At 37.9% G+C, this 17236-nt stretch overlaps 3 protein-coding genes across 3 annotated transcripts; all 3 read left to right on the top strand.

The window, feature by feature from the left end:
• Window positions 1-469: 469 nt before the first annotated feature.
• Window positions 470-2631, top strand: LOC137951057 (protein neprosin-like). The gene is made up of 7 exons (XM_068797616.1): window positions 470-620; window positions 1037-1123; window positions 1260-1490; window positions 1572-1733; window positions 1839-1892; window positions 1996-2139; window positions 2222-2631. Exons 1-7 carry the CDS (start codon window positions 498-500, stop codon window positions 2594-2596), a joined length of 1176 nt encoding a protein of 391 aa, XP_068653717.1. The 5' UTR covers window positions 470-497; the 3' UTR covers window positions 2597-2631.
• Window positions 2632-4802: 2171 nt separating this feature from the next.
• LOC137952387 (protein neprosin-like) lies at window positions 4803-6990 on the top strand. Its single transcript, XM_068799542.1, has 7 exons — window positions 4803-4998; window positions 5119-5205; window positions 5290-5514; window positions 5654-5815; window positions 5916-5969; window positions 6063-6209; window positions 6537-6990. The coding sequence occupies exons 1-7, from the start codon at window positions 4837-4839 to the stop codon at window positions 6915-6917; spliced, it is 1218 nt and encodes a 405-aa protein (XP_068655643.1). The 5' UTR covers window positions 4803-4836; the 3' UTR covers window positions 6918-6990.
• Window positions 6991-13612: 6622 nt separating this feature from the next.
• Window positions 13613-16352, top strand: LOC137952068 (protein neprosin-like). Its single transcript, XM_068799137.1, has 7 exons — window positions 13613-13642; window positions 14678-14761; window positions 14889-15092; window positions 15213-15380; window positions 15496-15549; window positions 15635-15784; window positions 15981-16352. The coding sequence occupies exons 1-7, from the start codon at window positions 13613-13615 to the stop codon at window positions 16350-16352; spliced, it is 1062 nt and encodes a 353-aa protein (XP_068655238.1).
• Window positions 16353-17236: the final 884 nt, after the last annotated feature.

Here is a 17236-nt window from a genome sequence, read left to right as displayed (position 1 = left end):
TACCCATCATTTCCAACTTCTACTCTTTTGATAAGAAAGAGGCTTTGAGAAGTATGTAAAAAGAAGATTCAGTCTAACAAATAAGCATGTGTGTCCCCATCACTGGATAGACTAACACTTTTATGAAAATTCTTGATATTTGATTGTCATGGCGGGAGATATGTATCTTGGGCTTTTACTTTCAATTTTTTTTATAAACTTTCAGTTTTTTTATGAATTTCATAAAAATTTTAAAAAGATTCTTTCATTTATAACTAATTTTATCACATCAAATAAAGTGCTTATTTGAATATATCTTCAACTTTACCCAGGGCCGCCTAAATATAGTAAGTTTGTAACGGTCCTTTTTCAGCCTATCTACGTGTCTGTAATAAGTTTGTAATGAGATTCTTTTCTTAAAGCAAAAACGCTGCTGCTCTAAATACAACGTGGCGCAGTAACCTTGTGTTTTTCAGTTCTGTATGGCGAAGGCTTCGAGAGTTGAGCTTGCAAGAGCAATGTTCTCTTTGTTCATACTCTTCCTTGTTGTTGTTGATGGCGAGAAGATATCAAATCGAGAGTATTTGGCAATGAAGCGACAGCTCAGGATTCTCAACAAGCCCGGAATCAAAGTTATCAAGGTAACATTCATCTACAACTAATTTAATGGCGTCTAACATCAATTGAATGCTACTCCTGTGGCTTCTGGCTTCTTGCTCTCCGAGTAGTTTTTTTCTTGGATGGACCCTTTTTCCCGGTACTTCCACTCACGAACCATTTCCTGAGCGAAGTCTACGTACGAGACAGCCAAGATCGTTCATTCACGGATCAATCCCGTGGTTGAATAACAGTGATGTTCCAAAATTCGGTTTTTCCACGGGCACTTTCCATCAAGAATATATATATATATATATATATATATATATATATATATATTTTTTTTTTTTTTTTTTTGTTTTGAGAAAATTACTTTAGCTTCTTCCGACTCCAAGTCGTGCATTAGAATTTGATTTTTTTATGTTGCTTGATGAGAATTAATCTCCTGTTCACATGGCAGACTAAATATGGGGATATTTACGACTGCGTAGATATCCACAGGCAGCCTGCTCTAGACCATCCTCTTCTGAAAAATCACACCGTCCAGGTCTATCATTATCCCTCATCTTGATCTGTAATACAAAGTTGAACATCTCTACAATATTATTCTTTTTCACCCTTTCCCATGGGTTCCATTTTTGAACTACCTCGTTTTAAGTTTTGAAAGGAGCAAATTGATGCAGATGGCACCGACTTACTTGCCAGAAACCCCAAAGAGAAATGTTTCTCGATCAGATACTGTTTCAATAGATATATCTCTCCCAGATGGAGGGTGCCCAGAAGGCTCAGTCCCCCTTCTCAGAATGACTGTAGAAGATTTGATCAGGGCTAAATCCATGAAACGCATTAGAAGGAAACAATACCAGCAAAATAGTGGTAATTTCAGTGTGAAAGTGGATGGTTATACTCATCATGTAAGTTTTATCTTTATTGACTGACGTTCTTTGGTCAAGACAAATGTAGTTATACTGATGCACTTGTTTCTGTTTGATCAGTACGCAATTGTAAAAGCTGAAGGCAGTCGCTATTATGGACTTACTGCATCAATGAATGTCTGGTCTCCAAATGTAATGTATTATATTCACAGCAGCATTGCCCAGATGTGGTTTTATGGTGGCCCTCTTGAGCACCTCAACTTGGCAGAAGCTGGATGGATGGTAACTCTAGCTAGCATCTTCTGGTTCTATATCAGCATAAGCTGAATAACATGAATTTCTGTGATTTCCCGTTTATTAATATTCTTTCCACCTTTGAATCCACAGTCAAATCCACCAAAGTACCTTGATGCACGTACCCGTCTGTTTGTATTTTGGACAGTAAGCTGAAATGACATCTCCTTGTGTTAACTTAAAAGGCGATTGATTCAGACTTTTCTCACTCGTTCTAAAACTAATACTCGTGCTAAATTGTTAACTTCAGTCAGAAAGCTACCGCAATGGGTGCTATGACAGGGAATGTCCAGGCTTCGTACATAGGAGTGCAACGATTAGTATTCCGTCCTTCATTGAACCACTTTCGACTTATAATGGAGAGCAATATGACATTACGCTGCAGATATACAGGGTAGGATGTGACTGTAAACGATTGATTTCTAGAGTTGGATGAATTGAAGGGTTGAATTAATCCCGTTATGTTTGTGTTGCAGGACCGAAACACAGGGCACTGGTGGCTTACATATGGAGAAAACCAAGAACAGGTGGGTTATTGGCCGTCCAATCTGTTACCTCACATGAGAGACTATGCTACTGCAATCCATTGGGGTGGCGAGGTTGCAGGAATGTTTGCCTCCTTCCCCCCGATGGGGAGTGGCCATTTTGCTCAGGAAGGATATAAGAAGTCATGTTTCATGAGGAACCTTAAGATGGTTGACGAAGCAGGTCACCTTATAGATGTACCACCAAACACCCAAGCCGTCTCTACTGACATTACCTGCTACAATATTATTGACTACTTATCAAGCGGGGATCAAATGGGTAGGCATATCTATTTCGGTGGACCTGGCGGTCGCTGCCGGGCCTAGTGGCCTTCGTGCTCTTACCCCATGCTTGGAAATAAACTGTGTCGTTTTAATACATTGTTCAATGGTTGTTTCATCAGCTTATATTGACATGGTTTCTAAGCAGAGAGTTTGCCTCATTAGTGTCGTCCATTTTTTATTTATTATTTATTATTTATGAATCGGGAGGAATCCTTTTGTTTTGGTGTGGATATGAGGGAGAGTGTTAGTGAAAAATACGAAAACACGTATCTAAAAATAGGTTATCAAGCTAAATTAAAATTGATTGCATTCAACCACAGCTTAAACACGTTGGAACTCATGGTTAGAAGCTCCTAGGTACAAGCAACTATTGGTTTCAAGAGCCCGATTGAGAGCTGTGATAATAACAAAACTCAAGTTACTAATAATTTGCATTAAGTATGTTGTACAAATCAAAAGGCCCTTAAAGGAAACTTATGGTAGCATATCCGTTTGAGCGGTAAAAGATTGTCGGAATGACCCATATATCAATAAGCCACTCATGCTAAAAATGCACACCATCTAAATGGCCTAACAACACCATTTTACTTAACAAGAAAAATTAAGAAGCAAGTGGCCAGCTTAAAGAACTAAGAAGAGTAAAATGGGAAAGAGGAGTCAACCAAATAGCAAGAAAACCATTTTGTTTAGAAAATTCAATAATTGAAGTGGCAAGGGTCAAAGAAGTCAAACATATGAATAGGAGTCAAGCACCTCAATAAGCAAGATGAAGTCATGAAGCAAAATGACAGAAGGAGTCAAGCATATGGTGAAAAAGGAGCAAATAAGTCAAATCCATTGTGAGGAGTCGACCCTAGCATAATGATTTGACCTAGGACGCAAGAAGGAGTCAAACCAGCTTACTGAAAGATTTAAAATTGAAAATTAGTTGAATTCATCTTGAGCCATCGACCCTTAGCTTAAGGATTCGACCCCATCAGCTTGAAAGGTACATTAGTTCTAAAATTGAAAAAGAAGTCAAATCCATCTTGAGAAGTCAATTGGGTAGCGTAGGATTCGACTCCATTATGCAAAAATTCAAATATGAAATCTTTTAAGTTTGGTGTTCCCCCCCTTTTGTTATCCCTTCCCCCTAAAGATGTGCTCCCCCTATCATCATGTAATGCAATTATTCATAGACACTCATTAATATGATGAATTTATGGATAGAAGAAATAATTTATTGACTTTATTATAACTGAGTACAATGTGCCTCTATTTTATAATAGAGAAAACAAGTAGAATCATATTACAATTAAAAAACTCATGTCCTAGTTACACCCAAAGTCTAACACTAAGAAATAAGTCTTAACTGATAGAGATAAGGATAATGATCAAAATACAATTACCAAATAGACTCAAACTCAAAATCTGTCCTCGGTTCCATCAATCGGCGATTACAGCAGCAGCAGCCTTCCCAAACCCATCCGCCTCGTTCACTCCCACTAGCGCATCGGGCCCGGCCTCTGACCGTCGCACCTCCAGAACAAATCCTATCTCGTCGCCCGACTTGGTTCTCGCGAACCGGCTCAGTTCAATGCTACCCCTAATGGTGTACAAGAACAATATATTAGGATAAGCTATGCTCATTTTATGCTAATTAGGTTAATCAGACTCTCGCTTGTATCAACTAATTATCTCTTACTGCTTCTAATGAAATGCGACACAGAATAAGATGTCAATTTGGATCATCTATTCATGGGAGTCTCGCGTGAATGAACGATCTGATTGTTGTCTCACAATGAACTGCATTCAGCAAAATCCCTGTTAACCTTTTTTCTCTCACAACAAAAAAAAAAAAACAGAAAAAAGAAAAGTGCAGTTAAAAACATAATAAAACAAATGCAACTTAATGAAAAACAGAGCTCCATTTTCTGAAGCGGGTTTGAGTCTTTTGACCGAGTATCTTCAATTGGGAAGGTAAGAGCTCCGACAAAAGGCAACTTTTCTGTTATTGGCTTGTCTCAGAAAAGGGGCCTACAAGTCAGAAATACAGACTGGCATGAGAAATCACCATTACTGATTTCTCTTTTGTACATATATAGTTCATACCATAGATGTACTCTGCATTAAAATGACAACGAATTTCACCAGTCACAGTTTGCTGGCTAGCATGAGCAACAGCTCATGAGGATTATAAATCAAAATAGTACAACCCAAAAGCCATGGGAGAAACACAGTGATCCTTCGCCGCTTCCATCTACTTCCCCGTTCAGGTTTAATTCCTTCAAGCTGCAGCAGCCATGGCGGGCGCTATTGGTGTCTGGCTGATGAAAGCAATACTTGTACTCGTGCTTGAAACTTCCCTAGTTTTCACTGAAGCCAAGACTCTGTCTAAAAATGAGTATTTGGCAATGAAACGACACCTCAAGATTCTGAACAAACCTGCAGTCAAAAGCTTCAAGGTGAAGTTTCTGGGCACACTGAAGTTAATTTATCTTTCAATTATATTCTGTAAAAGTCTGTTGTCTTCCTCTCAAAACGATCTCCATTTATGGATACGTTTTACATCTTTGTTATGACAGACCGATTATGGAGATATATTCGATTGTGTTGACATCAATAAGCAGCTTGCCTTTGATCATCCTCTCATGAAGAATCATACAGTTCAGGTTCAGTTTCTCAAGAATAAGTGACTGTATGTAAGTTTATACTTCTTGCTTCTTGTAGATCTAATAATGGTATTTTGTTTACAGATGCAACCCAGCTCCTTTCCTACAAGAAATGATAACCGCGTCTACTCCACTACAGATTTGGATATTGGACTACCTGATGATGGCTGTCCAATTGGAACTGTTCCGATTAGAAGGGTCACCATGCAAGATTTAATGCGAGCTCCTTCTCCCTCAGAGTTTGGGAAGAAATACGTCCTAAATGATTCGGAAGTAATCTTCACCACTGGCCCTCCTGCTCGGCACCATGTAGGTCACTCTTCAAGCTTTCCTTAAATCTTCCTTGTTAATACATCCAATACATATTGATAATATATCCATCCATGACGAGGAGTTATTGTTTCAATTTTCTTCTACTGATTCTTCTTTATTATTTTTTACAATCCAGTGGGCACAGGATGACACAAACGATGGGGAATTCTATGGTACCAAAGTGATAATAAATCTTTGGAAACCAAATATAGTTTACTGGAATAAATTTAGTCTGTCGCAATTCTGGATTAGTAGTGGCCCTTATGAGAAATTGAACACCATTGAAGCTGGATGGACAGTAAGTAGTCCATTATTCCTGAAACTTAACATCATATTTTCATATGTATCAAGTAATCTTAGAATATTATTATCTGATTATTGAGATGATACTTGTATAGGTGAATCCAAGAGCGTTTAATGACTACAATGTTCGGCTATTTTCTTACTGGACGGTAAATTTCTTAGAATCAAAGATTGGTTTAGTGTGATATGAGTTCAGTCATTTTATATATACTGATTTTTTTCTTTTGATTTTCGAATAACAGGCTGATGGTTATCATAATACAGGGTGCCTCAATGTTAACTGCCCCGGTTTCGTACAGATTAGTCGAAAAATACCATTAGGTGTCAAAATATATCCATTATCCACTTATGGTGGATATCAGTGTGAGATAACTCTCCTTTCATTTTTGGTGAGGTTTTGTATGTTGTCTACTTATTTCATTGTTCTTATTGCATCAATAGGAAACTCACTTTTCTATAGCCTTTATCTTCTTTCTGGGTCGAGAATAATCTATTCTTTAATGCTGAATAAATGATAGAAAATTTTGGCCACTGGTTTGCATTTTTTCTATGATTTCCTATTGGCATAGACACATCCTTGCTATATTTATCTTTGCTAGAGCATCCATTTTAGTAATTTACTTTATGCAAACTTGGTCTTATTACTTCAGGCAGAACAAAAGCAAATACCTTCATTACATGCTATACTATTCTAAGTTTTCACTCCTACCTTCCAGGACCCAAATAGCAAACAGTGGTGGCTAATCGTTGGGAATGAGAGCATTGGCTACTGGCCGAACCACATCTTCAACTCCTTATCTGGGAAAGCAGATAGGATTCATTGGGGAGGTGAGGTATACAACCCGGACGAAGCCGTGCTCCAGTTGAAATCTGATATGCCTCCAATGGGTAGTGGTCATTTTGCCGAAGAAGGATATGGGAAATCAAGTTTCATGCGGGCAATGCAAGTTGTCATAGCAAACAATACGATCGTAGATGCCCCTAAGACTCATCCATTTGTTGATACTCCCAAATGCTACAACATGATTGACAAAGGACACTTTGATTCGTGGGGAAGAACATTTTTTTTTGGAGGACCAGGTGGAAAATGTCTTTGACGATGCTTTCACTCTTTTGCTAGAGTAAAATGGTGCAATGTGATTCTTCTGGCATTCTTCTATGAATGTTATCAAATAAAATAGAAAATCTAACGAACCTTTGAAAGATTGTTTACAGTTTTAATGATGAATTTTATAACAACGAAGTAAATTGTACTTAAAAGTATCTTTCTACATTGTCGACAAAGTTCAATTTTAATTACTACTTTTACCAATGAAAATCAATTTGATATGTGTAGATATCCTACAAATCGTAACTCGTGAGTGGAAAGGATGTGCATGTTGGGTGTTTTACAATGTGCTTGTTATAACTTGTGTTGTTTGCAGCGTGTGCGAAGAGTGAGAACACTAGGTGTTTGAGAAAGTGCTTGAGTTAGTATCAATGCCAAAATTTAGAATGTCTAGAGAAGAGCATCCCGATACATCTACATGAAACCAATCTATATAAGAGACACGCCAAAGATAGACTGAAATCAAGGCAAACGAAAAAGCTATTAGAGGTAAATTCATGGCTATGAATCAGACATTGGAAGCCTTCTGCCAGTTGTTTGTTTAGTAAGTGAGTTAGAAAACTTGAAAGATTCATGGGAAGAAGTATGAACGAATTCTACAGTTAATAATTCATTGATAGGACTATGAGGATCCCACTACTCATATTAAAAAAGGAGAGTAATGGTTTACCAAAAGGTCATTTTTGCTTCTTTTCATCTAGGGGGGCACTTTTTGTTGTGCAGCCTACCTTTAGAAAGTTGAGAGAAGAGGAAATGGATAGTCGTAGACAGCGAGAGCTTCATTTTAATTGTGACGAATAGGTCCATCTTAGTCATTGGTGTAAGAAAAACCAAATGCAACTGATTCAAGAGGTGGAAGACGATGTGGAAATTCAGGAATTAGTACAAGAGTTGGAAGGTGAGATTGACATTTTAGTGGTGTCTATGCATGTCACGATGGGGAGCCATAGCTCAGCGACAATGAAGTTAGAAGGTTAAATCAAATATGATGGTATTATTGTGTTACTTGACAGTGGAAGTTCACTTAGGTTCACTTATGGCAAAGTCTCTAATGTTATGGGAAGCACAAATAAGCAAACTCAATCAAACTACCAAATGCTCTTAATGGAAGCTCTAACAACCAAGCTCAATCATACAACCACAACATGAGATTTACATGGAAAAACTCTTCAGTGTGAAGGGAAAAAACCACGGGGCAAATCCGAATAATCTTCCACTATTAAATATGGGCTTATAATATCAATTTCTCTCAAGTTTGCCCAAACTTGAGGTTTACAAAAATCATGAGAGAAAACAAGTTTCTAATTCAAACTCATTCAAAATAATTTAGAGATGAACAAATAAATAGAGGTTAGAGATCACCGGATATGGAGATTTCACCAAAATAAGGATGTAAGAAAAAAACGACTTTGGAGAAGCTTCGAAAACCTTCTTTCTTTCCTTCCTTTCTTTTCTCCTCTCTTCTTATTTCTCTTCTCGGTCGAACCCCTTTTTCTTCTCTCTGCTGAACGTCTTCGCGTTCTGTTTCTCTCGCTGACAGCACCGTTTCTCGCTCACGACACTGTTTTTCGCTCATGGCAAAAAACCCTTTCTGTTTATCTCTCGCGCACTGTTTCTCTCTTGCTCACGGCAAAACCCTCTTCTCTTGGGTTTTATCTTTTTTTTCTTTCTTTTACTTTATCTATTTCACATGAAAGAGATTAGTGGTGGGGCCCACTCATGGGCTGGACCCCACCTACTAAAAACAACAATCTCCCCCTCCAGACCATGAGGAAGGGTCACCACAATCTTCCATACGGGCTAGACTAGTGCACAACTCATGTTTTTCCTTGGTCACCACTTTTGTCATCATATCTGATGGGTTTTTATCAGTATGGATCTTCACAAGTGATAACATATCATTTTCCAACACATCTCTAATCCAGTGATACCTCAAATCAATGTGTTTTGTCCTACTATGAAAAATAGCATTCTTACTCAAGTCCAAAGCACTTTGACTATCACAATGAATTGCATACCTCTTTTGTTTGAAGCCTATCTCACCCATCAACCTCTTCAACCACAATATTTCCTTACTAGCTTCAGTTGCTGCAATGTATTCAGCCTCTGTTAGAGAGAGCAATGTATTTTTGAAGTTTAGATTGCCAAGAGATGGCTCCCCCTGCAAAAGTAAACAAGTAACCTGACGTAGACTTTCTCCCATCTATGTCACCTGCCCAATCTGCATCTGTAAAACCTTCTAATATAGGTTTTGAACCACCAAAACACACACAATTTGCTAGACCCTTTGAGGTGTACCTGAGAATCCACTTAATGGCAGCCCAATGTTCTTTCCCTGGATTTGCAAGAAATCTACTCACAACACCAACTGCAAAAGCAATGTCTGATCTAGTACATACCATAGCATACATTAAACTTCCTACTGCTGAGGAGTAGGGAATCTTCTCCATGACTTCCTTTTCCTTCTCAATTGAAGTACACTGTTGGGAGTTTAATTTGAAATGATTTGCAAGTAGTGTACTTACCGGTTTTGCATCTTTCATGTTGAACCTCTCAAGAATCTTCTCGATGTACTTATGTTGTGACAACCAAATTTTCTTCTTCTTTCTATCACAAGAAATCCTCATGCCCGAAATTTGTTTGGCTGCACCTAAGTCCTTCATATCAAAGGACTTGCTGAGATCCTTTTTCAACCTCTCAATCAAATTCATATCTTGCCCAACAATTAGCATATCATCAACATATTTTACATTAAACACAATGATCTATAGATGTCCTCTTGTAGCTTTGACCGATCATAAATGAGTCAAACTTTTTATACCATTGTCTTGGGGCTTGTTTCAACCCATAGAGACTCTTTTTCAACTTACAAACCATATATTCTTTCCCTTTTTCTTTGAATCCTTCTGGTTGTTCCATATATATCTCATCTTCGAAGTCACCATGGAGAAATGTTGTTTTGACTTCCATTTGTTGAATCTCTAAGTCTAGGCTAGCAGCTAGACTAAGAATCAGTCTAATTGATAGCATCTTCACTACAGGCGAAAAGATTTCTTCAAAATCAACTCCTTTCTTTTGGCTAAAATCTTTTACAACCAATCTTGCTTTGTACTTGACTTGATTATTCCCTTCTTGTTTCAGTTTGAAAACCCATTTGTTTTTCAAGGTCTTCTTACCCTTCGGCAATGTCACCAACTCAAAAGTGTGGTTCTTATGCAAAGAGTTTATCTCCTCTTTCATAGCTTTCAACCACATATTCTTATTTTTATCTTTCAGAGCTTCTTGAAAATTTTCAGGTTCACCTGCATCAGTAAGAGTAATAAACTCATTAAAAGGATATTTTTGAGAAGGAATTCTACCTCTTTGAGATCTTCTCAATTCAAGTTCAGTCACCGGTTGTTCAATAGGAGTTTCTTCTTCTTCAACTTCTTGAGAGGGTCCATTTAGTTGCTCCCCCAATTCAGCATCATTAGGAGTCACATCTTCATGGGTAACATCATCCTCTTCATGAGATTCTACACTTTCTTCAATAACTGGTGTAGGAAGGGACACATGAGGCAAGAATGAGGTAATATTTGTAGTACTTTGACTTTTCTCAACTTTTTCAAGGTCTTCAATGGTTTTGTCTTCGTGAAAGACCACATCTCTACTTCTATGCAACTTCCTATTCTTAGGATCCCATAATCTGTATCCGAACTCATCATCTTCATATCCAACAAATACACATGGAATAGATTTCACATCAAGCTTTGACCTGTTTTCTTTGGGTACATGCATAAAAGCTTTACAACCAAATACATGCAAATGGGAATAAGAAATGTCTTTTCCTTTCCATACTCTCTGAGGAATATCCTCTCCCAAAGGGTAAGAGGGTGACAAATTTATCAAATAAACTGCAGTCCTCACAACTTCCCCCCAATAGGATTTAGGTAATTTAGCTGTAGAAAGCATACACCTTACTCTTTCCACAATGGTGTGATTCATCCTTTCAATTACACCATTGTGTTGAGGGGTCATTGGAACTGTCAACCCATGCCTAATTCCAAGTTTTGAACAATAATCTTTAAATGCTCTAGAAGTATATTCACCTCCATTATCACTACGTAAGCATTTAAGTTGTTTACCTGTCTCCCTTTCAACCATGGCATGAAACCTTTGAAATATATCAAAAACTTCCCATTTGAATTTCATAGTGTAGACCCAAACCTTCCTAGAAGCATCATCTATAAAAGTAACAAAATACTCTGCACCACCAAGAGACTTAACATCCATAGAGCATACATCAGAATAAACAAGATCAAGAATTTTTGTGTCTTTCTTATGAGCATTTCTAGCAAAGGTAAGTCTATGTTGTTTACCAAACAAACAATCATCACAAGGAGAAATTTTCATACTTTTAGGTAAAAGGTCCTTCTTTGCTAGAATCTCTAACCCTTTCTCACTCATATGTCCAAGTCTCTTATGCCATAAAATTTATGAGTTTGCTTCTAGGGTTGCAGTCAAGCCTTCATTAATGACTTCTACTTCAGTTTTTTAAAGAGTACATGACTTGATTCCTTTTGCTAGTATAAGTATTCCCTTGCAAAGCTTCCACTTGCCATTAACAAATCGACTCTCAAATCCCTCTTCATCTAATATGCCTGCAGAGATTATGTTAAAGCGAAGATCTGGGACATACCTTACATCTCGAAGAATCATCTTGCACCCAAGGTTAGTTTTGATGACTATGTCCCCCTTTCCTTTAACTTTCTAAAAACCTGTGTTTTCCATTTTCACTGTTCCATAATCACCTGACTGAAACATAGAAAAACACTCTGCATGAGGAGTAGCATGGAAGGAAGCACCACTATCAACAATCCAACTTGTTTCAAAGTCACTTGCTAAAAGAGAATCTACATCACGAGTCATAATAGCAACTTCATTATCCAACACTATTATGTTTTCATCTTTTTCATTCTCTTTTTCTTTGGCACTATATTTTCCTTCCTTTTGTGCTTTCTTGAGAAATCGACACTCACTCTTGATGTGTCCCTTCTTATGGCAATAGTAGCACTCAAGATCCCTTCTTGACTTTGACTTTCCTCTAGATTTTTCTCTCTCTTGAGATTTTCTACTTTTGCTTCTACCTCTATTTTCAAACACCAATGCTTGAGAGTGGGAAAAACCTAGTGATTTTCTTCTTGTCTCTTCATTCAACAAACTGCTAGTGACAAGACTCATACTCACAATTCCATCCGGAGCGGAGTTGCTCAAAGACACCACTAAGGTTTCCCAACTATCTGGTAGAGAACTCAATAATAGAAGGGCTTGAAGCTCATCATCAAGAACCATCTTCATGGCTGTTAATTGATTTACAATGCTCTTTATCTCATTGAGATGTTGTGCAATGGAACTATTGTCATTGTACTTCAAATTCACAAGCTTCCTTATGAGGAAAGCTTTATTTCCAGATGTCTTTCTCTCATATAAATCCTCTAATTTTTTCCATAATGATTTGGCTGAAGTTTCACTTGAGACATGGTGAAAAATACTATCATCCACCCACTGTCGGATATGTCCAACTGCTTTTCTATCAAGTTTCTTTCATTCTTCATCTGAAATATTTTTAGGTTTTTCCCCTTCAATGGGTGCATACAAGTCTTTGCAATACAAATAGTCTTCCATCTTTGTTTTCCATATTATCTAATTTTCTCTATTCAAACCAACCATTCTATTAGCTGCATTTGAACTCTCCATTGGATAAAAAAACACTCCAAACAACCAAATGCTCTGATACCACTTGTTATGGGAAGCACAAATAAGCAAACTCAATCAAACTACCAAATGCTCTTAATGGAAGCTCTAACAACCAAGCTCAATCATACAACCACAACACAAAATTTACATGGAAAAACCTTCAGTGTGAAGGGAAAAAGCCACGGGGTAAATCCGAATAATCTTCTACTATTAAATATGGGCTTACAATATCAATTTCTCTCAAGTTTGCCCGAACTTGAGGTTTACAAAAATCATGAGAGAAAACAAGTTTCTAATTCAAACTCATTCACAATAATTTAGAGATAACCAAATAAACAGAAGTTAGAGATCACCGGATATGGAGATTTCACCAAAATAAGGATGTAAGAAAAAAACGACTTTGGAGAAGCTTCGAAAACCTTCTTTCTTTCCTTCCTTTCTTTTCTCCTCTCTTCTTCTTTCTCTTCTCTTTCTCCTCTCGATCGAACCCCTTTTTCTTCTCTCTGTCGAACGTCTTCGCGTTCTGTTTCTCTCGTTGACGGCACTATTTCTCGCTCACGACACTGTTTTTCGCTCACGGCAAAAAACCCTTTCTGTTTCTCTCTCGCTCACGGCAAGACCCTCTTCTCTTGGGTTTTATCCTCTTTTTTTCTTTCTTTTACTTTATCTCTTTCACATGAAAGAGATTAGTGATGGGGCCCACTCATGGGCTGGACCCCACCTACTAAAAACAACATCTAAGAGGCTAAATCTAAAATAGACCAAGGTGTCTATGTTTGGAGTCCTCTACATGTAAGAAAGTTTCTTTATCTGTTCAAGGGGTGACGAAAGAAGTTGACTTCTATATGTTATCAGTTTAGAAAACTAATGTTGTGTTTGTCCTAGAGTGGATGAGAACTCTGGGTACAATCCAAATGGCACAACAATCTCCGCTCCTAACTCCGTCCAATGAAGGTCGAAGATGAAGCATGCATGCACGTAAGTGAGCCACACGTGTAGAAAAAAAAACTCACAGTCGAAAACTGCCTACTCACTATATTTCAATTCCAGTTCACTGTTTATTTTACGTACTCATTGTTTGTCGGTGTATATTTCTTTCTTCTATTTAATGTGACTGTTTTTTGGGTATATATACACACATTTTTGTGCTTCGATTAATTATGGTGCCTCAAGCTTCCTTTCATATTCCACTAAAATGAAATTTCATGATGCCAAAAGGGAAATATAAGATATTATGGCAAATTTCATCTAAACTCAGAACACTTACTCCCTCCATTCCTAGTGGTACCTTAAAGTGCAAGATGTTTAACAAAATATTACACATGATATGAGGGCGACATTTTCCAACTATAACCAGGAAAGAGTCAGGTTAAGTGGTTTTCTTTAACACTTTAATTTCTCTTTAAAAATGTTTTTTTTTTTATGAATTTGGAATTTTTGGTTACCATAGACATAAAAGGGAATCTATAAAAATCCAATTTGGTAAATAATCCATTTCGTAATCTACTCTTTACGGAAGAAATTGCATTAAACCCGTTAGCCCATAAATAGGCTACTTTACGAGGAAATATTGAAAGCGAATCCTTCAATTACTCAACGAATTAGGAAATTGAGGTGGTAAATGCGAAAAAAGCTTCAATCATTCCATTCCTGTAGACACGAAAATTAATTTTTGAAAGACGCCAGCCATGGTGGAGCTTGAAATATTTAAACAACTTGCCTCCTGTCGTCTCCAACCTTGCTCAAGGTTTCTTCTCCTCTGTCTTCTCCTCTGCTGCCATGGCTGCTGCCACAAGATTTATTTTAACAATGATAATAGCTTGCTTTGCCTTTTCTCCCGTTTTCAGCAGTGCAAGGACTTTCTCAAACGAGAAATACCTCCAAATTAAGAGGCAGCTCAACTCTCTCAACAAGCCCGCTACGAAAAGCTTCAATGTAATTATCTCTCTCTCTCTCTCTCTCTCTCTCTCTCTCTCTGCTCTCTCTCTCTGAAGTATGATTGTTTCTAAATAGGTTGATGGAGATATATTCGATTGTGTGGATATATACAAGCAACCCTCTTTTGATCATCCTCTCCTCAAGAATTTCACCATTCCGGTCAGTGCCATCATTCATGCTATTAACATTATTTGCTTTTCCCGGATCGTATATACTAAGTTGTTTTCCTGATTGACGTTCTGTGGTACATGATATAACTTAGTTTTTGGCTCCGGTGACTGTATAGACTATACCAAAACTGGAATTGGGGAGTCTTTCAGACGTTGCCTTGAAGATAGGATTGCCGGATGGAGGCTGCCCGGACGGAACTGTCCCTATTCGAAGAGTTCAATTCAGGGATTTGCTAAGATCTCGGTCTTCGTCTAGTTTTGGCACCCGGTATCACAACTGGAATAAAACCAGTGCGCAAGCCGGAGACAGTCCATCTCGTGTATGTACCTTTTGAACCGTTCATATGTTTGCTAGTTTATTTCTTTTAGCTTCATTAAGAGACTTAGCCCTTCAAGTTATACCCAGTAAGGAGGGATTTATTTGTATAACTACTGCGCAGTCTGTATCTGTTCGCACCAAACCAGGTGATTTTAGAGGAGGTCAAGCAACCTTCAATGTATGGAATCTGTCTGTCAGTGATTCACAATATAGCACTGCGAGTCTGCAAGTCTTCCATGGATACGGCATTCCTGGTTCTAACCTCGGTGTCATTCAAGCTGGATGGATGGTACTTCATAGCGAAATTTCTACTATAAAAGCTGTCACTTTTGTTTTTATTTCCTCTTTTAAATTTCATAAACTGTAGCCCTTTTATCAAGCTAATATGGTTTGTGAAACTCCAGGTGAACAAAAAGGCTTTTTCTGACTCTGAACCTCGATTGTTTGCACACTGGAGTGTATGCATCATTAAATCTCACCCTTCAATGCTGTTCATTTTTTTCTGTGTCATTACTCTTTTATTGATTCCAATTTGATCTCCAGGAAGATAATGAGCACACCAAAGGTTGCTTCAATCTTGAATGCCAAGGCTTCGTTCAATTCAGCCGCTATGTGATATTGGGTGCAAAACTCTTTCCTGCCAGCTCTGAATTTGGAGGGCCCCAAGTAGATATCAAAGTTGTCATTTACGTGGTATATACGTGTTTCCTATTAATCAAGCCATAATTGAATTGTTACTTTTATAGAGTTTTATTTCAAAGAATGAAATTTCGGTGACACTGGTTTATAATTCATGGGACTCTTTGAGGGGATCTTCTTTTCATGAGAGTTCATATCTATTAGACCGCTTGATCCGAGAATTCTTTAAACTAATGCTTGTGTTATTTAGGCAAATGATGGGGTGTGGTGGCTTCTTGTCAATAACGAGCATGTGGGTTTCTGGCCTCCTTCAGTCTTCAACAACGAGATGAAAAGCGCCAATGTAGTTCAATGGGGTGGCGATGTCTTCAATGGAGATCTCAACAAGAGTTTCCCTCCAATGGGCAGTGGCCATTTTCCCAGAGAAGGGGAAGCGAAGATAGCTTCTTATATAAAAGAACTAAGAGTTTTGAACAGCCAGGGCAAAGTTGAAGACGCTCCTGCAGGAGATGATGTTGTGAGGAATAATGAAGCACCGGCGTGCTATGGCTTGACTGATCATGGAAATGAAGGCGGTTGGCACAGATATTTTTATTTCGGGGGACCTGGTGGCAAGTGCTAAATTCACAGATTCAACGGAGACTGTGATTGAATTACAGTTGTTAATAAGTTGATTAGGTATCACGAGGGCTTTAGATGTTGAGTTCGTGACTTTGACAGAAACTGATTTTTCAAATGATTGTCTTTAGATTTACAAGAATATATAAACTACTCATCCAACGTTCTTTTACTCAAATTAGGTGTTTAGAGTTGATTTTCAGTTATCTTGGTTATGGAAACACAGAGAGAATCCTTCAACTTCGGCAAGTTTCCAAAGATGAGAGTTTTGGATAGTCCTACGTATTGTACTAACAGAGTTTGTCAGTAAAAGAGGCAGCTTCATCCAAATCTAGCTCTGACTCAAGCATCAAATTAGATTCTATTTGGGAACATGCAAAACTAGTACACCACTCAGGCATTCAATAGGTCATGATTAATCCCAATGGTCCACATAAAAATGGAAGTAAGTAGCTCATGTCAGAAATTGCACTATCCAAACAGCCTAGCCACACCATTTGATCAAACAAAAGAAAAGAAGAATTATAATGTGCAAAGTAGCTAGCCCAAAACATGCAAAAAGAGTAAAATGGGCAAGAGGAATCCACCAGAAAGTAGCTTCAGTTAGAAATTGAAATCGAAGTGCCAAAGGTCGAAGAAGTAGAGCCCAATGCGTAGGAGTCAAATACAACAATATAAAAAATGAAACCCAGAGCAGAAAAACAATAAAGAGTAGAACATATGGTAAAAAAATGAGCAAAAGGAGTCAACCCTGATAAAAGGAGACAAACCCTTGTCATGATAGAGAGAAAAAAGAGTTGAATATAGACAAACAAAACTTTTTGAGGAGTCGATCCCATTAAAGGAGTCAACTCCTTTAGCATAGGAGTCGACTACATCGAGGAAGCA

This window comes from Aristolochia californica, unplaced genomic scaffold, assembly GCF_029961685.1.
Source record: "Aristolochia californica isolate CCGP_79_NKW_82.1479 unplaced genomic scaffold, dmAriCali1.0.hap1 SCAF_15, whole genome shotgun sequence".
In the NCBI taxonomy this organism is placed as follows: Eukaryota; Viridiplantae; Streptophyta; class Magnoliopsida; order Piperales; family Aristolochiaceae; genus Aristolochia; species Aristolochia californica.
The sequence above is the reverse complement of the archived record's forward strand: the minus strand, read 5'-3'. Positions and strand labels throughout refer to the sequence as shown.

What these genes read in the sequence shown, in the direction of transcription:
- LOC137952387 (XM_068799542.1), top strand. Translation starts at nt 4,837, where the DNA reads ATGGCGGGCGCTATTGGTGTCTGGCTGATGAAAGCAATACTTGTACTC. An exon ending in CTGCAGTCAAAAGCTTCAAG is followed by an intron (nt 4,999 to 5,118) that starts GTGAAGTTTCTG and finishes TTGTTATGACAG; the next exon opens with ACCGATTATGGAGATATATT. An exon ending in GGCTATTTTCTTACTGGACG is followed by an intron (nt 5,970 to 6,062) that starts GTAAATTTCTTA and finishes TTCGAATAACAG; the next exon opens with GCTGATGGTTATCATAATAC.
- LOC137952068 (XM_068799137.1), top strand. Translation starts at nt 13,613, where the DNA reads ATGAAGGTCGAAGATGAAGCATGCATGCAC. An exon ending in TCAAGAATTTCACCATTCCG is followed by an intron (nt 14,762 to 14,888) that starts GTCAGTGCCATC and finishes GTGACTGTATAG; the next exon opens with ACTATACCAAAACTGGAATT. An exon ending in TCATTCAAGCTGGATGGATG is followed by an intron (nt 15,381 to 15,495) that starts GTACTTCATAGC and finishes GTGAAACTCCAG; the next exon opens with GTGAACAAAAAGGCTTTTTC.
- LOC137951057 (XM_068797616.1), top strand. Translation starts at nt 498, where the DNA reads ATGTTCTCTTTGTTCATACTCTTCCTTGTTGTTGTTGATGGCGAGAAG. An exon ending in CCGGAATCAAAGTTATCAAG is followed by an intron (nt 621 to 1,036) that starts GTAACATTCATC and finishes TTCACATGGCAG; the next exon opens with ACTAAATATGGGGATATTTA. An exon ending in TTACGCTGCAGATATACAGG is followed by an intron (nt 2,140 to 2,221) that starts GTAGGATGTGAC and finishes TTTGTGTTGCAG; the next exon opens with GACCGAAACACAGGGCACTG.